At 45.2% G+C, this 23,905-nt stretch overlaps 1 protein-coding gene across 2 annotated transcripts in view; it reads left to right on the top strand.

Moving 5' to 3' along the window:
* LOC119173512 (tRNA (cytosine(72)-C(5))-methyltransferase NSUN6) overlaps window positions 1–23,605 on the top strand; it is a 28,650-nt gene extending 5,045 nt beyond the window's left edge. Inside the window, exons 5-9 of one of the 2 annotated variants that reach the window (XM_037424311.2) lie at window positions 1,241–1,442; window positions 2,740–2,872; window positions 10,846–10,988; window positions 16,354–16,479; window positions 18,767–23,605. In XM_037424311.2, the coding sequence (XP_037280208.2) occupies window positions 1,241–1,442; window positions 2,740–2,872; window positions 10,846–10,988; window positions 16,354–16,479; window positions 18,767–18,931 (769 nt within the window). In that variant the 3' untranslated portion in view covers window positions 18,932–23,605. Of the gene's footprint in view, window positions 1–1,240; window positions 1,443–2,739; window positions 2,873–10,845; window positions 10,989–11,863; window positions 13,198–16,353; window positions 16,480–18,766 lie in introns of those variants that run through there. The other variant, XM_075889819.1, reaches the window with a different exon arrangement.
* The last annotated feature ends 300 nt before the right edge of the window (window positions 23,606–23,905 follow it).

The raw sequence follows: 23,905 nt of genomic DNA, 5'->3' as shown, positions 1-23,905 counted from the left end.
GACCTCACTTGCTTCACTTGAAAGCAGGAAGCCGTTGCCACTTTCCCAAGACCAACTATGTACGCGTCGTAGTGATGTATGCACTATGGTTCCTGATACACAATTGCATTTTGTGTCCTTTAAAGTTAATGTTCATGCTGCCATGGATGTTTAGTGATTTATTGAAAGATGTGGACAAAAAAGCGTAGACATTGGCTTCAACGACATGTACATCTTGCACCCACATCGATTTCTCTCTCACCTACATCAAATTCTAGCTGTGTGAGACAGGTTATGCATGAACCATGTTTTGTGGCAGTGTGCCATGGCTTGAGCACACACCCGCACGCATAGTTTTTGTACGACATATATTCCCACACTAGAGATATTTGGTGTCTTTGACAGTTTGCATGCTGTGGTTAGTCGCAGAACAGTGTCGCATTTCGGCGCCACATTACTAGTGCTTGCAATACAAGTAGCACCTCGATATAATTAACCTGGATACAAAGAAATGTCGGTTATAACGAAGTAGATGAAAAAGAGTCTTGTAATAGACATAGTGTTAGGAATATACCTTTATGATGAAATTCCTGATATAGTGAACTTACTTTTGTGTAAAATGCAACTTTGTTATAATAAAGCTTCTTTCTTATAATAACTTTGTTATAATAATGCAATAGCAGTGTTTGATGCTAGCCGCACATAGCAGCTTTTTGCACCTGTGCTCTCAACAAAGATGAAAGAAAGGTGCAAACATGGACAGGTGCTGTCTAACAACCATATTTTTGAAAACAAATTTTCTGAAGAATCCAACACGATTTTTGCAATGTTGTCATACGACACGTCATTCGTGCGTTCAGCAACCACTTGTGATCTAAATATCGCTGATCAGCATGTCCACTATAACAGAAGATATCAATGCACTTCTACCAACCGGCTGAGATGAAGTGTCATGAAAGATGTGATGACGGAAGCGAGATCTTTTCATCTGGCCAAGCAATAAAAGGGCGTGTATCAATGCACTTCTACCAACCGGCTGAGATGAAACGTCATGAAAGATGTGATGACGGAAGCGAGATCTTTTCATCTGGCCAAGCAATAAAAGGGCGTGTGATGCACTTCTCTTTTAGTTTCTTAAAATCTGAATGGCTTCCACGATTTCTCTTCTGATTTGATTCAAGCTAGGCCGAACAGCAGTTTTACATACTAGTTGTAACAGCCACTACTATAGAATAAGCCCTCTCCTCTTGATCGGTTGCAGGGGCTGTGCCGTGCGAATGACAAAGCCATTGTCGGGTTGCCCTCCTCTTGGAGGATGGGAGCCGTCGCAGCTGTTCTTACAGAACTTGCCTTCGGTGCTTTGTGGCCACATCTTGGGGCCGGAACCTGGCGACACTGTCCTCGACATGTGCGCTGCTCCCGGAGGCAAAACAACACATATTGCAACGCTTATGAACGACACGGTATGTGTTGTGCAGGAGGATTAGCCGGTTGGTTGTAAATAGTGGAAACTTTTGCATGCTACAATGAAAGAAAATCGAAAAAGAAAAGAAAGAAAACGAAACAACACAAGTGCAAACTCCCAACTGTTTCTTTCATTTTCTTTCGTTGTAGCATGCAAATGTTTACACTGTGCGCTGGAGGGCTTTACCGCGGCACTGGCGAAATTGACCTGTATTGAAAGCAACGCCGAAGTGCTTTTGATATTTATGTTAAAGCATGTGTAGCATGCCTTTTTCTGACATATTAGTGTGGGCTCATGCCCGAAAGACTGTCCACGCCGATTAATTAATGCGTAAAAAATAAATGCTGCTTCGGTTTAAGTTGTTGAATTCACTGTTGTTGAAGTAAGCAACGTTTTTCTTGCGCCAAAAATAACTTCGTTGTGAAAGAAATTTTTTTCTTAAATTTTACACAACTCATTTGTTGTTCAAAGCGTCAAACGAATGTTGCACGTAAACATTTAGAAGGTTGTCTTATCAAAAGAGCATTAACTCTTGTGCAGCATTCGTTAACCATTCTCTTTAGTAAGTAAAAATGAGGTACAGGTTCAGGGGAATATGGAGACTTGAACGGATGAAAAATTGTTTCTCTGCTGATTGAATCATTATTGCAATGCACATATCTTCAAGTAACAACTAGAACGTTCGATTCCACAAATGCTGTCCAACATGCCATCACTCTTGATGTTCGGTTCACGGCACGAAATTCGCTACCTTCGTGGTTGGCACGATGCAGTTGATGTTTGTTCTTATTTTTGTATCCCAGAAAAAGCTCTACTGGTATCCCCTTTTCACTACTATGCTGTAACGAAACAGAAGTCTTCAAACACGTGTTTGTAGCCGGATACCTTTGTTTCTTCACGCGTTTTTTCGGGGCTCTTGCAGCTCTCTCCACTAAACCATTCGATTGCAAACGATAGGGCGACCTAGTCAAGTGTTGTACTGAATTCTGAGCCTAGACATTGTGGAAACGGAAAGTCGTGAACTGAGGTCCATTACCTATTACCGGTGTGTGGAGTGGGTGATTTAAAAGGGAAATGAAATTTGGCTCATATCATGAGCATCTGAACTCACACCCACTCTGGTGTTTTAAGTGAAGTGTAAAGCAGTGAGAGGGTGCACTAGTCAAGCGTTGTATACTTGGTTCCAAGCTAAGACATAATGGAAGTGGACCCAGAAACTGAGGTCCGAAGCGAGTTCCGTGCAGTGGGTTGTACTTCCCCCTGTTTTATTCTTTATTCATTCTGCTTTGTCTCAGGGTCTAGTGGTTGCCCTAGACAAGTCAGCAAACCGTGTGTCCAAGATTCGAAGCAACTGTGAACGCTGGCAGATTTCTTGCGTTCGCACCTTCGCACACGACGCCAATGAGTTTGACTCGCTTCCACGTGAAGGTGAGTGCACATCCCCTAAGATGACATGTTCCTGATTGACCTGTTCCTCGTGACATGTTCCTGGGCAAGGCACTGTCTAAAAGTTGCGTTGTACGTCACAACCTTGAGCATCTTCTCTTCTTCTTGTCTTTGATGGTTCTGGCTTCTGGTTCAGATGTATGTTACACTGGCACGTTTTTCATGTCATTAAGCCTCTACCTGCCACACTTGCTTGCTCCTGGCTGCTTCTTAGTTTACAACACCATTGCCAAAGAGAGAGAGAGCGACTTTTGGCTGCTTTTGCCACAAAGTTGTAACTCCTGTACAACGCACAGTGCAAATGCATTTGGTGCACATGCTTCCAGGAGTCTCAATTGCAGATTGGTAGTGTTTTCTGTAGACGTCTGCAAATATTCAAGCACATTGAATATTTGAAAGAGTATATTACGATATTCGAATTCACTTCAAAACGAATTTGTGTTGTTCGAAATTTTGAAGTACTTAGAAGAATAGCAAATTTTCAAAGATAACACATTTTACCGGTTATCACTTAAATCCTACTGAGATTCACATCCTGCTGCATGGGAATTTGCTTCCACTTTGCATCAAACTGAAAAGAGTGACATTCACGCATGCCTTGTTTCAATTAAAAATATATATTGTGCATGTTAGTTGAGTCATCACAAGTATGCTCACTTTTATTTATGTATGTAATAGTTTACTATTCATATTCGATACATATTCGACCAAATCACTGTTATGTTCGAATGCACTTGGAAACTGACATTTACTATTCAAATATATGTAGTTTCCCGACTATGTTTGAAAAGGTGCTGCAGAGCCTTTTCGATATGCTCAGCTTTCCATGAAATTGTCACTGTGTGGCTAGAAAACCAATTTCCTTATCAACTGTACCTATCTTTAGTGATGCCGTGTGACCAGTCACACATACAATTCTATATTCTGACATGCTCAAGGCTGCAATACACTTGACATGTGTCCCAAATTAGTCTGTCTGGAAGATTTGTTCTACATTGCTGTAATGGAGGCCTGACTCGGTTGTCATTTATTAGTAATTCGGTCTTCAGAGGACGTTCAATGTCAGATTGAATGAAAAAAAAACAAGGGGTGAAAGATGCCGCTGTTTTATTTGGCAGAGTTTGCCGTATTCTGAGCTCCTCTGAAATGTGCTGCATACTTGATGATGTACAATGTGGCATAGAAAAAAAAAAAACCATCACTACGAAAACATAGCTATAGGTGCCTGTTTCACTTGCTCATAGGAGCATTGATTTCAGATGGACACCGTTTTCTGACGACTGTTTTCGGAAAAGTGGAGAAGTGCCCATTGAAAATGTCCTTTTTGCATTTATGTTGAAAACACGCGTAGCAAAATAGCTCATTTAGTGAATCTGATCTCACACTCGGAATTTTCTCTTCATCACATGCTCTTGCCACGATGGTCTAGCAGTTCTGGTGCTCGACTCCTGACCGAAAGGTTGCGACATCAAATCATGGCAAAGAATGTTTGAGGCCAGTGTACTTACATATAAGTGCACATTAAAGCACCCCAGTTGGCTGAAGTTTGCACAACCTTTCACTACGGTGTTACCTCATAATTATATTGTGATTTCGGGACAATAAAGGGACACTAAAGTCAAATAACAATTTACGTCTGAGTGAAAGCTCAGTGTGAACATCATAAACGACAATATTATTACGTGAAGGTACACGCGAAACTAGGCTTTTGAAGATATATTTACACAGTGCACACACGCAAGCCAAGATGGAGGACAAGTGCTGTGCCCTACACCAAAATCGAGTCATCTTTCTCCGCGCCTATCTAACCGCTTTTGTCGGACATTGTCTCATAACATAACCCCCGGGTGCTGTAGCACCCTCTCGGTGCTTTCTATGATCTTGCCGAGTAGTAAAGCTTAAGGCGAGATACATGAACAATGTCTGTAGACATTGAAGGGGAGGAGGAGGAAGACTCGAGTGGGCTATCTCATAGGTCTCATCTGTCACCTGGCGCAATATGCGGTAGGGTCCCGAGTAGCGGGAAAGCAGTTTTTCAGGAAGTCCAACGCGCCTAGTCGGAGTCCACAATAGCACAAGAGAACCCGGAGTAAAGGAAACTTGGCGATGATGCGAGTTGTAACGGTGCCGCTGCTGATCCTGTGATGCTAAAAGGCGCTGACGGGCAACTTCTCGTGCTTTTCGAGCTCTGGTGATAGCATCGCGGGCGTATTTGGTGGTCGAGTCGACGGCTATCGGAAAGATGGTGTCAAACGGCAAAGTTGGATCACGGCCAAACACGAGATAGAAAGGTGTACAACCAGCTGCATCGTGGCGTGAGGAATTATAGGCGAATGTAACGAAAGGCAATGCAACGTCCCAGTCCTGGTGGTCGGACGATACGTACATGGCGAGCATATTGGTTAAAGTCAGGTTGAATCGCTCAGTCAGTCCGTTAGTTTGCGGGTGGTAGGCTGTCGTAAATTTATGTTTTGTCTCGCAGGAGCGAAGCAGGTCATCGATAACTCGGGAAAGGAAATAGCACCCACGATCTGTGAGGAGTTGTGGTGGTGCGCCATGATGAAGTATGACGTCGTGCAGGAGAAAATCAGCAACGTCCGTGACACAGCTGGTTGGTATAGTCCCTGCAATGGCGTACCGGGTTGTGTGATCCGTCGCAACAGCTATCCATTTATTCCTAGAAGTGGACGCAGGGAAAGGGCCTAGGAGGTCAAGACCAGGTTGAAAGAACGGATCAAAGGGAACGTCAAGTGGTTGGAGGAACCCAGCAGGGCTCACCAAAGGTTTTTTTCGGCGTTGACACTGGTCGCAGGTGGCGACGTAGCTGCGGAACGAGCGATAAAGACTGGGCCAGTAAAATCGACGCTGTACACAATCATACGTCCGAGACAGCCCGAGGTGACCGGCAGTGGGAGCGTCGTCGAGCTGGCCAATCACGCTCGCACGTAAGTGGGAAGGTACCACAAGGAGCAGTTCGTGTCCATCAGGGCTGACGTTGTAACGGTACAATGTGCCATCCTTGAGCACGGACAGTTGAGTAGACGGATCGGGTGCCGCAGAATGAAGCTTCTCGATGATGTTACGTAAGACAGGGTCTCGGCGCTGTTCCTCACGGATGTTGCTTAAAGTGGAGAGAGACAGGACACATGGCACTTCATCGAACGCCTCAGGGGGGTCCACTGGATTCCGAGATAAGCAGTCAGCGTCATGGTGTAAGCGGCCAGATTTGTAGGACACCGAGTAGTTATACTCTTGCAGTCGTAATGCCCATCGACCAAGGCGTCTAATGGGGTCCTTCTAAGATGCGAGCCAGCAAAGTGCGTGGTGATCAGTTGTGACAGCGAAATGTGGACCGTGTAAGTAGGGCCGAAATTTCGCTACTGCTCAAACGAGAGCAAGGCATTCCCTTTCGGTGATTGAGTGTTCCTTTCCGCCTGCGAGAGGAGACGGCTGGCATAGGCGATAACGCGGGCGCAGCCGCTTTGATGCTGGACCAAAACAGCAATAATTACGTGGCCACTGGCATCGGTGTGGCCATCTATAGGGGTGGCATTTTCAAAATGGGCCAGAACAGGTGGTTCTGTTAGCAATGCAATAAGTGTAGAGAACGCCGTAGCCTGCGCAGCACCCTATGTGAATGAGACATTTTTTCTCAGTAAGTTTGTGAGAGGACAGGCTACTTCCGCATAGTTGTTCACAAAACGTCGAAAGTACGAGCACAGACTGAGAAAGCTGCGGACTTCCTTTGTGCAGGTCGGAATGGGGAAGTTCCGCACGGCTCGCACTTTATTGGGATCAGGGTGTACACCAGAGAAGTTGACAAGGTGGCCCAACATGGTTAGTTGCTGGCATCCGAAGTGGCACTATGGTGAGTTCAGTTGGAGACCGGCATTTCGAAAAACAGCCAGTATTGAGGATAGGCGGTCGAAGTGGGTCTCAAAGGTCGGAGAAAAGACAATAACGTCGTGAAGGTAACATAGACAAATTGACCATTTGAACCCACGCAAAAGCGAGTCTATCATCCGCTCAAAGGTGGCCGGAGCATTGCATAACCCGAAGGGCATGACCTTAAAATGGTAAAGACCATCGGGCGTGACAAAAGCGGTCTTTTCGCGGTCCATGTCGTCGACAGCAATTTGTCAGTACCCTGATCTTAGATCAATGGACGAAAAATACTTAGCGCCGTGAAGACAATCCAGGGCGTCGTCTATGCGCAGTAGCGGGTAGACATCCTTTTTAGTAATCTTGTTCAGATGTTTGTAGTCAACACAAAATCGCCAAGTGTTGTCCTTCTTTGTGACAAGAACTACAGGGGAAGCCCATGGACTGCATGATGGCTCAATTTTGTCTCTGGCGAGCATTTTGTTGACTTCTGCTTGAATTATGTGACGCTCAATTGGAGATACGCGGTATGGCTGTCGATGGACAGGGGAGGCATCGCCGGTGTCAATGCGGTGCTTTACAGCAGTGGTTTGACCTAGCGGACAATCACAAAAGTCAAATACGTCCCAGTATGACTCAAGGATGTGAAGGAGTGCGTCAGCTTGATGCGGCAAAAGGTCTGACGCGATCATTTTTTTAATGTCAGCAGACGGGCTTGCTTGCGAAGATCGAGCATGCGTGTAGCTACAGTGTTCAGCATCGTTCGAAAACAGAGCTGAGATGACGCATTTGTCAGAGGGAGTCAGCATGGCGAGGGCAATTCCACGCGGGAGCACTTGTGGACACAGAGCAAAGTTGAGCACAGGAATGAAGGCACAGTTTGCACATGACTGAATAACAGTGTGTGGTAAGGTAACACTGTGAGTCAAAAGAATGAATGTAATGGGCGCGAGCACATATTTGCTATCGGATACAGGTGGTGAGGGCATTACGGTGATGCATGTCACAGTTTGCGGTGACAAACGGACATGCTCAGCAGAGCACATACGAGCTTGGAGTGGACTGGGCGGATCAATCGGACACGGTAGGTCAAGTTGCACAGTACCAGCCGAGCAGTCAATGAGGGCAGATTGAGTGGACAAAAAGTAAAGACCGAAGATCACATCATTGGTGCAATGAGAGAGAACAGTGAAGAGAACTGAAGTTTGACAGCTGGTGATAGTGACGTGTGCAGTACAGACGCCAATAACAGAAGCCGTACCACCATCAGCAACACGAACACTGCGTGAAGGGGCTGGAGTAAGGACTTTCTTTAAGCGGTCATGAATGTGCAAGCTCATCACAGAAATATGGGCGCCAGTGTCCACCAAGGCTTTAACAGATAAACCGTCCACTTCAACGTCGATTAGGTTCCGATTGGTCGGCAGCGTCAACGGAGGAGTTGGAGAGCAAGTCGTATCAGCAGCGTCACCTCCAGGAGCGGCAGCCGTTAGTTTTTTTTCCGAAGAAAACCACCGGCCAGAGGATGGGGACAGGGAAAATCTACGTCGAGGTGAACGTGAGCGACTGTACTGGCCAGTGGTCGTAGTGGTCGGTTCGTACTTAGCTGAGCCATCACGCCCTGGTAGTTCCTGGCCATAGAGATGGGCTCGTGAGTGGAGGTTGGAGAAGCTTGAGTTTGCCCGATACGGTGTGGTCCACGTGCTTCGGCAATGGCGGGAAATGTGTCCCACTCGTTCATATCGAAAGTAAATCGGCCTGTCGTCAGGCGTCCTCCATGCATTTGGGTCACGGTTACGTGGAGCAGGGCGGCGATAATGCTGTGGGAGGCTGGAGGTAGATGAACTGACAGCGTCGGGACGGTGCACAGAACAGACCGTGTGAATACCCGCGTTGGCTAGTTCTTGGTGAACAACGGTCTGTATTAGCGAAATGGTCGGATGAGGATCACTCGGTGCTAGTGCTCTCAAGTGTGCAGGTGATATGGCCTTGATTTCGCGGCGTACGATTCTCATTGCTCTCAAGTGTGCAGGTGATATGGCCTTGATTTCCCGGCGTACGATTCTCGTGATGTCACCGGAGTGTGAATTGGGCTGGGTCGCTATACGAAGATCCTTGCAAGTTGACGTCGCAGCAGTGTTGGGAAGGCGCGTAAAGTGGTGGGCAATGCGACGGCTTTTAGCCTCTTGAAAGCGTTGGCACTCTGAGATAACATCTTGCACAGTGGAACAGCCTCTGCACACAAGGAGGTTAAATGCATCGTCTGCGATGCCCTTGAGCACGTGCGCTAGCTTGTCTGCTTCAGCCATAATTCGGTCAATTTTACGGCAAAGGGTCAGCACATCTTGTACCTACGCCAGGTAGGACTGCGTGGACGTCTGAACACGTGTGCCAAGTTCTTTCCTAGCGGTCTGCTTGCAGCCGGCAGATTGACCAAACAACTCGCATAACTTGGTCTTGCATACGTCCCAGCTCGTGATCGCGTCCACGTTGTTATTAAACCACGCCTTGGCCGTTCCTTGCAAATAAACGATGATGTTTGCCAGCATCAAGGTTGGGTCCCACCTGTAGTTTTCGCTGACGAGCTCGTAGAGTTTTAGCCACTCATCCACGTCCTTGGGTTCCGTTCCCGAAAAGTTGCCGGGATCGCGGGGTGGAGCGGCCACGAGAAAAACAGGGGAGGTCGGTGCCATTGATGCATTGGGTGAGACAGTTGAGGAAGCGTTGCTGCCGGTGGACATGTCGGAAGTAGCGACTAGGCGTCCGCTGTGTAACTCCGTCGTGCGTTGTAACCCAGCACCTTCCACCAAAATGTTACGTGAAGGTACACTCGGGGAAAAGATTCCACAAAAACATACAGTGCGAGAAGGAAAACGAAGTGGCCGCAAATCAGGATTCTCACACCAGCAACTAACAGCAAGCTTTGAGAAGCACTAATTAAAACTTACCTCAACAATAAAAGCACAAGTTCAATCCCGGCTGCGGCGGCTGCATTTCCGATGGAGGCGGAAATGTTGTAGGCCCGTGTGCTCAGATTTGGGTGCACGTTAAAGAACCCCAGGTGGTCAAAATTTCCGGAGCCCTCCACTACGGCGTCTCTCATAATCATATGGTGGTTTTAGGACGTTAAACCCTACAAATCAATCAAAAGCACAAGTTCAACACAAAGATTTATTTGAGACACAGAAAGTGAAAGCAAATAGTCAAGAATTAGAATACCATATGCAAAGCTTATGGTCATTGCGGGCGTAGCGGTAGCGTTTGTCGCTGATCAGGAGCCCTCAAAAGGTAAGCGTAAGACGTCAGTATTGGGCTAATGGCTATGTAAGAAAATCGTCTGCAGTTTCCTTCTGAAGAAATAAAGTTTACCATCAATCCCAGTTTTAGGCACACGGAAGGCACAACGCATCTTGGTGGCTTTCAGCTGCCCTCAGCAGTAGCGAACACAAAATTTCTAGACTCTGAAGGGCCTACCGGTGGCCCTGTTGCCGTTGTTTAGTGCGTGATCTATCATTTTCAGCTTGAAAGCAGCCGTGTAGCTTCGGTATCGTCCCATAGCGTGACAAGATTACCGACACAACATACAAAACAGGCCGCAACGCACACTGGCCACTTCGGCTTGGCTTGGATTGGATTGAATATTTGTGCAATAGTACGCTGGATGCTTAAGAGCTGGCGCCAGATGGCGCGTGCTATCATCATCAGTGGTTGAATGAGCAGACGACATTATTACGGCAGTTTTTGGGGGTGCGATAATTACTCAAGAAAAAAAAAGAAATCATATTTTGGTTGGGTGATGTGAGGGATGCGAGAATTATGCGAGTGCGAAGATTACGCGAGTAAATACGGTAGATTGAAGTGCGCTAACTTGATGCGGACCATTAAAACATGGTTTTATTTCAAAATAAGCCCTTTCTAGGCACAAAAGTTACACTACGAGGTTTCTGGATTACTATTTTAGCAATCAACATTGACCTAATAGTTGCCTTTAGTGCCCCTTTAAACCCCAGCACTTATCATTATTAGCTTTACTGCAAGTGTTAATTTTTTTTCCGCTCTGTGCATGCATGCAGGTACAGAGATTCCCGACCAGTTTGACCGCATCCTCCTAGACGCCCCTTGCAGCGCCCTTGGAGGAAGGCCTCGTCTGAGCTACGAGCAGTCGGCAAAGGCACTTCAGTCTTACCCTCCTCAGCAGAGGGCGCTTTTGGAAATGGTGGGTTTCTCAGCTCTGCAGCTGATGTTCCTCTACTGATGTTCCTCTACTGAAAGATCGTTTCCGCTTAGTTGAATGGCAACATGGTATGTGCCTGCCTTATTTCCATGCCTTAGCCTTCTTAAAAGTTGAACTGGGAGACATATAAATTAAGGAGCTATCAAAACTACTGACTCAATTCCAGGCACCTCAAATGAAAACTTCTTGGCATTAGACCTTTGATATCAGGCAACCTTACCAAATAAAAGTTGGAAAGGTCGTATCTCTGACCCAATTTTGTTGTTTCAATGTGTAGTTGTTCTGTATAGCATGTTAGATCTGAAATGTCGCTGACATTTTTGGGGGGGATTTGGAATTTTTTTGATCACAATTGTTTCATAAAGTTTGCGCACACTGTGTGGACCCATAGCCATTGGGTAGTTTGGTTCTGGAAAGATACAATTTACAGGGGCAATTTGAAAAAACATACCTAAAAAACGTATGTACGTCTTTCCTCGCATAATAGGCACGCTTTTTTTTTTTTTTCGAAAAATCCGGCTCGAAGTTAGGGGTGCGCCAATTATGGAAGGTAAAATTTTCGAACATTTTTTCTACTCTGTTTTTGCGCTTTAAATCTGCACATATGTCAAGTAAAAGGCAACTTTATCATTCAATAAATTAATTCAGCATAAAACAAACATACCTATGTAGCTTTTAGTAAACAAAAATTTAATGAACGTAAATTTTATTGACGCAAAAGTCGTAGGTGTTCCTCTTTTTCTCTATTCGGAGTCCGAGTCGGAGAGCACAACACATTCATCCTTGCCGAGCGGGGATTCGTTTTCAGTGTCCGAATCATCTGCACCCCACATTATGTCGTCTTCACTTTCATCCAGGGCCTTCGAGATACCTGTCTTCTTGAAGCTTTTCCTGACGACTTCGTCGGAGATCGCCTGCCATGCTTCCACTATCCAAGCGCACAGCATTTCCACAGGCAGCCTCTTAATCTTACCACCTGGAGTCAGCTGATGTTGTCCTCCAGCCATCCAGGTGGTGTACAGCTTTCGAGCATTGTCCTTCAAAGGCTTATTCAAGGGCATGTCCAAAGACTGCAGTATCGGGGTGAGGCCGCCCAGAATCACTGCCAGATCTGTGCGCAGATCCTTTAGCTCATCTTGTACGCGGTATACTAAGTGCACATGAAAACTGTCCAGGAAAAGCATGGAAGGGAACGACAGACCACCTGGCCGCCATCCCAGACTGTTTTCACCCAATCCACCATGAGTTCCGCGCTCATCCAGCCTTTTTCCTGGACTCTAACATAGATGCCTTGAGTGAAATTTGCCTTTGAGAGCGTCTTACGTTTAAAACTAGCGTAAGGTGGTAGCTTGCACCCATCCGCTGTCACTGCCAGCATTACGGTGCATTGTTGTTTATCAACACCAGATGTTCTAAGGATGACGCTCCGTGCACCTTTCTCCTGCACTGTCGTCTTCTGCAGCATATCAATGCAAAGGGAGGTCTGATCAGCGTTGCCAATCTGGGACAAAATGAAGTCTTTCTGCTGTTGGAGGTTTATAACAAAACGGTAGAAGTCCACCACTTTGTCCTCATATGCTGCGGTTAAGCGCTGCCACATGGTGGTCCGCCTTCGCAGTGCGAGGCCACGGCACCGCATGAAACGAGTTGTCCATCCGGTGCTGGCTTCGAACTCTTTTGGTTCGATGCGCTGCTCTGGGGCTATATTGCGCACCTCAGTCTGCGCAATATCCAATGACACAGCACAGCCGTCTTGTCATAGCTCCCGTATATGCCACACCATTTGCTCTTCGACGTTCGGATACCTGCCGGTCTTGCCACCATGGAAAGCCCATCGTGTCTTCTTTGTCGCTTTAGGTTTTTCTTCTTGATCCCTCCAGTACCGAATACTGGTTTCTCCAACACCGAAATGCCTGCTTGCAGCCCGGTTGCCGGGCTCCAGCGCGTACTGCATTGCTACAGTTTAAATTCAGGCATGTAGTTTGCGTACTTCCCCATGGTGGAACCAAAGTTGAATACACGACAGCATACCCACATCACTTGCAAAATGGCGTTTTTTTCTTTTTCTCTGGTGCTGGTGATGGCGATCGAGCCCCCGGCGCTGTACACGTGACCTCCAAGGAGCGCGGCGATTTGGGGGGTATATCAGTAATTGATAGAACAGCCGTTTTTTTTTTTGCTCATGGACGCTTTTTTTTTTTCAAGTTTTATTTCGACAAACACATTGGTTAGGTCATTGCATTTCGAATTTTTTTATTTGCATGTCGTTATGCCTTTTTTTTTTTCTTCAGGATAAGGGGACCGCATTCTAACTGTACCGCTGGGGGGTAGAATCGTTTCTGATCACGGACAAGTTCAGGGTGCGCCTATTGTGCGCGGAATTCAAAACATCGAATTTTCCCCGACCAAACTAGGGGGGGTGCACCTATTATGCGATTGGCTCGATTATGCGAGCAAATACGGTAATATCTAATAATGAATCTGAAAAGCAGTACAGTACATGAAATAACCACACAAAGAACAAAGAAAAAATAAAACTGTTACAGTGCAGGAAGAAGGAAAAAAAAAGAAGAAAGAACGAAAAAAAAAGAATGACCTCTACGGACATACTAAAATTAGGACAGTCATCTCATTAAACATGACCAGTCATTAATAAATTTTAACATTCTTCTAAATAGAGTTTTTCTTGTGTGCTAGTTAAATATCAAGACACTTATTTCAAAGGGTATAGCATTCCAGATCTTAATACAGCAAACTGTTAAACCTGTTCACCATATACAGTAAAATCTCGTTAATTCGAATTCCACGGCAACGCTGAGCAATTTCGAATTAAACAAAATTCGAAATAATGAAAGTGAGCAAAAATGGGTGGATTTCGGGGGTGGGGTCACGAAAAATATTTATTGGCCAAAAAAGTCGGTGATGACCATCTGCTTCTTTTCTCTGAATGCCACAGCTGCGGCTCTCTGTTCCAGCGCACGGACGCGGCGCAGGGAATCCTCTTCACCTTCTTCAAAGCTGAACAAGAGACGCGCCACATTAAGTGCCTCCATCACCGCAGAAGCTGACGGGCGCACAGGCGCTTCGTCATTTTCGTTTTCCTCACCTTCTGGCTCTTCAGCATCAGGCTGCGCACCGGCTACTTGAGCGATAATGTCCTCATAAGTCAGGGCACCACACACCGATGCACCGGTGTAAACTTCAACATAATCGGCAAAACGTACGCCTCGAAGAGTGTCGCGCAATGCCACTGGCATGAGCTCCTCAGCCCCATCCACGTCGACGTCACTACTATCCTGCGCACTTCCAGCTGCAAATCCACTGTAGCGGAAACAGTTTGCGATTGTGGTCGCGGTCACCTGTTCCCATGCGCGCACCAACATGTGCATGGCAGTGAGCAGCGTAATGCCGAAGTCCTTCCTGTCGCCCGCGCACAAAATCATTCGTGAACGAACAACGCGCTCAAGGAACAAAGTGACGCTGCCGGGAGCGGCCTAGGACTGCTAGGACTACTCCGCCGACTCCTCAGCGCTGCGTCCCGCGCGTCACAGAACACCTACCAGGTCTCGCGTGGGTCCCGCGTACTAGTGGCGCCAGGCGCTGAGATAGCGGGAGGGCTACGAAAAAAAAAAAAAAATTCTCCCTGGATTTTGGAGGCCATACTTTGCTCGCCCTTTGCTCGAAGGCCACTTGAAGCTCGAAAAAATTGGTCGTGCCACCTATCGTTCGACCGTAAAAGCTTCTACTAGTGTTTGACGATGATGACGCTCGGCAGCGCGCGCTTCGAATTATCCGTAGAGGCAGCAATTTCTGTTCGAATTAACGAGTCGTTTTACACATGGTCTCCTATGCACTGTGGACCAGACTGCGGTGACCATTTCGAATTATCCAAAATTTCGAAAAAATGAGGTGTGAATTAACGAGTTTTCACTGTGCATTGTTAGTTTGTGGCGTATTTCATTTACCAAAGGTGAATGTTTATTATAGCATGCTGTAATGCAGCCAAACCTCACTTATTCAAACTCTGTGCAAACAGAAAATTAAAAAAAAATAACCAAACAAGCTAGCGGGGGCCTTTTAAACTAGCGGTAAACACAGGATACCATAGAACCCCGCTGTGGACGATAGTCCACTGCTCTACCAGCGAGTTCCCACGTTTAGGTGTACATGTATATCCAATAAAGTGGACAGAGGGATAACCACCGTCGTTTCTCAGTGGTAGAGCATTGGATGCATTATTTGAAGGTCACAGGTCTGGTCCCTGCCATCGGCAACCTATCTTTTCATCCACTTTTCTTTCTTCACATTTCCATTACAGTTACTCATAATAACATTCCCTATACCTTGTATCGTTTTCTGTTAGTTATCATTAACATGTAGTCATTTTATTATGTATAACTTACGGGGTCGTTACTCAGAAGCCTGTCACTGTTGCTGAGTCTAGGGTGGCTTGTCTCCTTGAGTATTGCGTACTTGCACCGCTAGCCATGTCTCCCAAGCTGATATGCACAAGCTTTGTTCATTGAAGTGAGCTAAAGCAATATCACTTCACATGTACAGAAACAGTATTGGCCTTTGTGGTGCAGGTTTCGGTCCCGTAAGAGCTGTGCATCTTCCTCACCCCTAATGCTTTTTATAGTCGCGTCCTGTCTTGGAGCCTCGGCTGATCTAGAAATGTGGCTCCTAATGTGCAACTCTCCTACTGATGAACCCTTAATGTCTAACACTAGAAAAACATTGTCATTATGACTGGTATGATGTTTTTTCTCTTCTTTTTGAAAATTTTCATCTGCCCTGTTCTGGTCAAAGCTGGTTTACCATACAAGACCAATGTTTGGAAAGCAAAGGAAGAGACACGTCAGGACAAATCATGCCTAAGTGATACAGATGCAGATACCAATGGAAAAAAAGGCCATGTTCTGTTCGAGACGCTGATTTGAATGGTATTTATATAGGCCATTAAACAGCATTGAACCTTGCTGGTTATGCTCAGCAACATTCATGAGAGAGCGGAGGATAGAGAAAAGTAATTAAAAGTCTGATCAAGCGATTAAAAGAATTATGAAAAGCCCAGTGGGTGATTAGGAACATGTTATTGCGTTGTCATCACCTAGAGGAACTCTTCTCTTGTTGAGTTTAATACTTTATGTTGAAATTATGCAGATTCATAACGAGCACCAGGTTTGTAAAATGCTTTTTTTCGGAAAGAATGCATTACACGAAAGGGAATGTCTGCAGAACTGGTTTTTTGTGATTAAGTGAAAATAAACATATAAGAAGAGAGCGAAGCAATGAAAATTGTGTTTGTGTTTTATATTGATTTGACTCATTTGCCATACCGGCTCAGGCTGTGAGGCTTCTCAAGCCCGGCGGCCTGTTGTTGTACAGCACATGCAGCCTGTCAACTGCTGAGAATGAAGCCATTGTTGCTTGGGCTCTTCAACGGTTTCCTCAAATCCATCTAGTTCAACAGGTAAGAAGCTATAGTTGCTTTGGCGCTCTTATCACAACACATTGTATTCTGTTAAACTTCAACACATATGAGGAACTTCAGTAAGACAAAATTCAAAATATAATTAAGTGTGTAAATTTTATTAACTTCATGTCAATGGAGTGCCATGTGTTTTTAACCTTAATTAACAAAATATGTTCATCCCTCACTTCAGTGTAACAGTGTTTTGCTGCAGCGGAAAAGGAACACGTTGGCGGTGAACTGAATCTCCTACTCGTGCTATTTGACTTACATGCCTATTTGGTAAATGCATTTTCCAAATTGCACACTCTTCAAAACAGCAAATAAAATATCACCTCCCAAGCACTTTGTACAAATGCCTAAGCAGCGAAGCTGAAACTTGCGGCCACAGGTGGCTGCAGACGCTATAGCTAAGCTAAACTCACTGGCATGGTGCCAGGTGGCCGCCGGGGTATGCCAACACGAACACCGGTTGTGTCGGTGTGCCTTGTGTGCCCACATGCAAAGAGGCAAGACCTGCATGCATGATATTCCATTCTGACTTACCCCGTTTCAATGGGTGCTCACATTCACTGAACACACTCTGAAATTTACAAAGTGTGATTTGTGGCAGAAAGCTTGGAATCCTGAAAATGGCAAAGGAGAAAGATAGATGTGTCTTTCTTTCTTTCCCATCTTCATGTTCCAAGATTTGAGCCACAAATAACATGTTCAGCAAGCTTACGCACCAACTGGCCCAGGAAGAGGTTCTTCTAGATTACAAAGTGTCCTTCGATTTTTTACCCTTCACTTTTTTTTTCTTCACAACCACTCCACTGCTACGCATGGGCTTGGCGTTGAAATTTTCGCGGCGCTGAATTCGTGAGGCAATAAGGTCCTTTAGTGAATCCATTCTATGGTTGCTCGAAAAAGTGTTTCGAGGCCCCTTTAAAGGCGGCACACATTCTGTGACTTGCTTTCTGGAAGTCTTTTCATATGTCGCAAATTCGTGACACTAAGCAGTAAAGGGTTAACGGGCCATCACACATCCATAACTCATTATTACATTGTGAACAACAGCATCAACATTTGCAGCCGCACAGGTGCATGGGTTGCCTTACGGATGTATAGTGCTATCTCACCAACTTGCTTAGGAAAGAATTGTGTCACAGTGGCCACTTTGCAACCATGTCTGTTGTAGGTATTTTAGGATAATTTGAAACAGCCAAATCACAGGCGCTGAGATGTTTCTTTCCTTGCGGCATGGTTCATGTGTTTGCCAAGAAGTGAAATCAGTGTAGCATTTGAGAAGGCGAAACCGTGTTCAATTACGCTATAACAAGCTACTTTTGAAGGCTTAGCTCAAACATCCTTCAAGTTTTATGCTGTCGTCTACCCTTCCTCTGCAGCTGCTCAGGAATATACTGCTATGCTTCAGTGGCTTGTTTCCGTTCTGCAGCACGCTTTCCTAAAAACGCTTTCTCAAGACCTGCGTGCAACTCTTTTGCATGACCGCTGGGACCACAAGATTTCCTTCCTAGCCTCTCTTCCTTAGCTACAGCAGTGAAGCTCTTTGTCATATTGAAATTGTTGTCAAACACATCTAAATAACTGTGGTTAGAAAATGCATGGTGTTCAGTATACATCAAGACAGAAAAAGAAATTAGTTTTTCTCAAACCTCTTGATAAATTCAGGATGCAGAGAAAGTTATATAAAGAAGTACAATTGCCTGCGCTGGAATTTCCCGACATACAACCATAAGGGCAGTTGGAAGACGAAAGTACAAACTGGATCAGGAGAACTTTTGCCGAACTGAAGAACTTTCAGCTGCAATATACTTGGGGGTTGAAGTGCTACTGTTCTCATTGTTCTGTTTACAAAAACTAAATTGTGGACCTCGACTAATTAGCCTGATTTGCTATCATTCTTTAAAACTTCTTAGCCAGCCAAGTGGAACGTAACACTCTTCAGGGATATAGTAGCATTGTGCATTGACTGCCAAGCCCTTTTTTTTCTTTTTCTTGGTTCTGCAATACCCGTGCTATCTTGCAAACTTTGTCATATCTTATTTCTCTACTCGCACCCTGCATTTATTTCTTCTTTATACATCTTTATTTTTAAAAATCCCTTGCATGCTAGTTTGATTTTACCTTTGCGAATTCGTGGTTTAATTATCACTTGCAATACAAGTTTCAGGACACCTATATACGTAAAAACCTTTTATTATATCAATATATCAGGGTTCACCTGTAGAGTACTACTAACTGTTGACCTTGACTTGGGGCATTATTAATCTTCCGATTACAGAAACCACACATTGGTGGCACTGGTCGAGCAGGAGCTGGTTTGGACGAAGACCAGCGGCGCCTCGTACAGAGGTTTGAAGGAGTGCATTTGGTTAAAGAAGGCTGCGACTACGACGTCGACACTATAGGATTTTTTATTGCGCTATTTCAGAAAGAGGGACTATAACGCGGCATACAGTTGAACGCCCCGCCGCGGTGGTCTAGTGGCTAAGGTACTTTGCTGCTGACCCGCAGGTCGCAGGATGGAATCCCGGCTGTGGCGGCTGCATTTCCAATGGAGGCGGATTTGTAGGCCCAGGTGCTCAGATTTGGGTGCACGTTAAAGAACCCCAGGGGGTCGAAATTTCCAAAGCCCTCCTCTACGGTGTCTCTTATAATCATATGGTGGTTTTGGGACGTTAAACCCCACAAATTAAAAACAGTTGAACCCATCTATAAGAGATATGCAACGGGTGAATTCTTTGTCTTTTATATAAGGTGTCTCACAAGCAGGGTACCACATATACGCTTCCTTATGAACAACTACTTCAATGCAGACATGCTTGTGTCTTTTACACCTGTTTGTCTGTTACATGACTCAGTGCCTCTTATAAATGGTGTTAGACTGTAGTACTTATAGTTTGTAAATGAATGTGATAAAAAGTCAGGTTTTTTAAGACTATCATCTTATCTGCACACACAGACACAGATTTGGAGTGGCATCCTAGACTCTAGCTTCCCCGGCCCACTTGCTAAACCCAAAAAGTCTGTCCTCCGTCAGATATGCAGCAAAAGACAATGCCTCATAACATCCACCTGTGCGAGCCACACTTCCCTGCCATAGCTGTGACCATCCTGAAGGTGATTGACAAAGGAAAGAAGCAGAAAAGGTTGTATTGCAGCTGTCAGTAAGGGATGGCCCATGCAAAAAGAAATGGTTGCCAGTACAGACAAGACACACGATGCAACATGAAGACCCTACAATGCTATGATGTATAATGTGATTTCCTTTTCTTTATTCCTCATAGCAGTAGACTAATAACCATCTGCGGTCCTGCCTGACGTGTTGCAATGTGTTGCGATTGTGTGGCAACGTGTTGCATTGTGTCAAGAAATTATTGCAACCGTGTTCCATTATCAGGCACTGCCCGACAACGCAACACGGCCGTATAGGTCCGCTGTCGGGCGCCGCCAGACAAGTGCATTCGTGGTATAAATTTCGCGGTTTTCCCGCTGCAAGTCACGCACATTTTTAAAATGCAAGAAGCGCCATCTCTTGACGAATGAGTGAGCTTAGTTTGTTGAGGTTTACATTTTTATTTACACTAGGGTGCAGCAGTATGCTGAGCACAGATCCTAGAGCATACCCACTCGGGCCCAGTTTGCTGACAAGCATGGGCACGTTTTCACCACGTGCGTGTTACGGTGGTGCTTTCAGCGAAAGTGAGGATGACATTAGTGAGGCAGTGAATGACATGTCTCCACCAGGCAGTGATTTGACAGGGCTGAGTGACGATGATGACGGCGGTGGAGACAACACTTCTGTTTTTCTGCAAAAACTGCAGTAACAACCCTAGCCTGCATCCAAAAGAATGCTTTGAGTGGTATCATACATTGTCCGAATATTGCTAAAGGAGTTTCCTGCAGACTGCAGGAGGAAAAATAAATATCCTATGAGTTTTTCTACCGTAGTTCGTGTTTTTGGTCGCGATGTTAGAAACTGGTAAAATAGTTTCAGACCGGTAGAGCTGGAAAGCGGGTAAAAGGTTCAGACTGCAAAAGGATAATCATCATTTTTGAGGCTCCTCAGAATTTGACACGTGGCCTCGTGGCAACTCCGGCTCGCTGTCTTTTAATTCTTTTTAAAAGTTTCATTGTAGCTTTTCACCTTGTAAGATATGTTTTTCAAAGTGTGCTACAGTTGGAAAACAAGAAGTTCGACAATGACAGCTCACTTTTGGTGATAGTGCTTTTTCAAGTCATACGCTGACACAATGTGAGTAGAAAAAAATATGCATACCTTGAGAGTAGGTTTGTGCAAATAGTTAATTTTAGATTCGAAACCAATAATGATTTTGGTCGAATAATTTTGAATCGAATTCGAATAGCATATGACATAAAAAAATTGAGCATATCTGTCATGACCTAACTAGCTGTAAGGTCTGGCGGTGCAGGCCATGGAAGCGAGTCTTCTCGGTCTCAAAAGGGCGCGCTTCCCAAAAAGCCATTCTGGAGAAACGATAATCTCGGTGTAAGCGCGCCCCCTCTGGCAAGAATAACGCGGTCAGTCGTGGCTTCTAGAAACCCACTAAATGGTCCCCAAACTGCGGAATGCCGGCGGGTGACGTGAGAACAGTGCATAGCCACCCATCCGTCAGGTTTAGAGTCCGCGGGACAGCTGTCGCGCTGGACAGCGTAGTCATCCCGCGGTAATGGAGGGGGCTCGCAGCCGAACGACGCCACCATTGTGTGTGTTCGCACAGTTCGCGGAACGTGGTGTACAGGCCGGTTCGTTCGTCTCTCTCTTTCCGATCGAGCAGTCGAGTGCGGGAAGAAGAGAGGGAGAGGAGGGGACGGCAACAAGTGTGTTTTCTGTCCAATAAACAGACTAAATTGCTTTGGTTGGCCGGGAGGAGAATTGGGAGGGGCAACCGAGGTATTAAAACCTGGCTTCCGAGTCCTCGCGGCTGTTCTGGTCGCAACAAGGAGTGCTCTGCACTATCGGCTCTGCCGAGGCAACATGCGACGGTTCCGGCGGTCAAGTCTTGTAAATATGTACATAAGTTTGTGTATATAAAATCGAGTTGTTATCACGTTTGAGATGTGCTGGCTTCCATCTCTGAACAAGCAGCAGCAGCTACGACAAAACAAGACGGACACCGAGAAGCAACCAACCTTCCACTCCCTTCTGTAGCAACAGCCGCTACGCAGCTGGGAGAGCTCTGCTCAAGGGAACAGAGGGAGTGGGTAGAAGGTTGAGTTTTACTCTAGCCTTCATAATATTTGTCAAAAACTGAAGCAAGGGCTGTATGCAAATGCCGTTTTTTATTCATCAAGGGAAGTCCGAACAACTTTGAGTAGTTACAGGATTTTACTTTCGGCAGGGTGCGAGTCATAACCCGTAAAATACGCAACATTTTCAAATTTATTATACTTGGAGCGTATAGGCTGTTATAACAAACTGTTAAGCTAAATAAAATGAATTGATTTTAGGGTAATATTTTCGTTTGAAGGGGCCCTTCAACACCTTTTCAAGTATCCATGGAATGGATTCTCTAAAGAAGCTTATTGTCTCATGAATTCACTGCCACAAAAATTTTTAGAATTCATCCAGTACAAGTGTAGTTGCGAAAATCTGTCGCATGCTGCAAGAGCGTTCTTTTTTCTCATCTCGACGAAAGCGTTGGAAGCGGGAGGGATGGCTCGCGCAAAAAAATTATGTCACGCATACTTTTTGAGCTTGTGGCATCATTAGCCGAAAGAAGAGAGCAATTTTTAGCTGACATCAATAATTTGTTGTGAATTACGGGCTCCGCGCAGCGCTATAACATTTGTTTCACGCAATCTCTGTAGCCTGTACTACTGATCAGCAGCGTTTTCTGACAATGCTCGAAAAGCATTGCAGGGCCCCCTAAATTTGAAGGAGGCTTCGCGGCAGACCAGGTTTCTCCTGGAGAGGTGCTTTCATGGTTAAGCACCCCTACGCCGCAGCGAAACAATCTTTACAAGCGGTACATTCGGATTTTCATGCAACTATTCGTTCCTTGCGAATACCTCGAAATTTTCAATAATTTAAATTCGAATCGAAGTGAATTTGAATACCCTACTATTCGTTCGAATATTCGAAGCATTCAAGTATTCGCACAAGCCTACTTGAAAATGTAAGAATGGCCTCTTACGGACATTAAAAAAACGTTGATGCTGGTGGCTTGTTTGCAATTAAAGAAATCAGCAGGCGGCTCTGAAAACCACTGGTTACATGATCACTGGAATCAAGTAATAGATGTGTTCAAATTCTGAGTGGCCACTACCCTGCAAGAACAATTGTCTGCATACAATTTATGATTTTAGATTTTACAGGTACGGTGTGGTGTTCAAGCTCTCTTCTACAAATCTTGCAAAGTCTGAAATCTGTTTTCCTACACTCTGAGGTATGCATTATTTTCCACTATTTCGTAAGAAGACACTGCATCTAAATCTAGTCGGAAGCCTTGTTTTGCCTACTATCAGTCATTGTGCAGTGCCTTATCACAGTACCACACTCACCATCCCCTGCTCCCATTTCAGTTCGTCATTTTGGAAACATTGTTACGTTAACAACGAGGTGCCTATTTATCAGATCTAGGAGTCGTTTCAAGCCAACAGCGGTATTTAAGTATATGAAGTACTTTAAGCTTCAGCCCATTGCTACACTTCAATGTAAGAAAAATGGAGAATCCCCTGGTGACAGAGTTGTTGACGGCAATGTAACTTACAATCTCGACGGGTAATGTCTTTCCACAATGAAGATATTGCTTTTGTGCTTCTTACCTTGATAGAAGTTAAATGACAAAAGTACAACAAAATCACATATGTGCAGTAGTGAACCATTAACAACAAAGTTTGCCGGCCCCTGACGCACTTTCCTTTCATATTAAAAAAGAAATATCAAATTATAGCATAAAAGTAGCAGCCGGGAATGATTTGCCAATAAAATATCAGTCTTCGAAGACACTTTCTGAACATGAATGACTGATGGATATATTGATGAAAACCTTAAGAGAGTCTGTACTTAAAAAGCTTGTGGTCGCGTAATCTGAGAGAACCGTAACGCATGACATCATACCACTGCCTTGCAATATGAATAAAAAGCAATGTTTGACATGGCGTTGCATAAGTATTGCCGTATTTCCCATTTCACTCGGCCCAAGGCCCTGGGAGACCAGTAGGCAATGTCGTGCCTCCTTGCGGTTTTTCGCTGTTTTTCCAGCACCACTACGGACAGCGATAGAGCAAACAGTGATGTGGCTCTCAACCAATGACTTTATAGTGACATTCCTGCTCGTCGCGTAACCCTGAGTTGTGGTAGGCCTAGAAGACTCCCGCGAATACTGCAGCTCAACTGCACGATTTAGAAGTTTCGTCATATTGTCACGGGGTCGTGACGTGGCCGAAGACAGGA

Source organism: Rhipicephalus microplus, chromosome 3, assembly GCF_043290135.1.
Source record: "Rhipicephalus microplus isolate Deutch F79 chromosome 3, USDA_Rmic, whole genome shotgun sequence".
NCBI classification, from domain to species: domain Eukaryota; kingdom Metazoa; phylum Arthropoda; class Arachnida; order Ixodida; family Ixodidae; genus Rhipicephalus; species Rhipicephalus microplus.
Note: the sequence above shows the minus strand (reverse complement) of the source record. Positions and strands in the feature narration are given on the sequence as shown.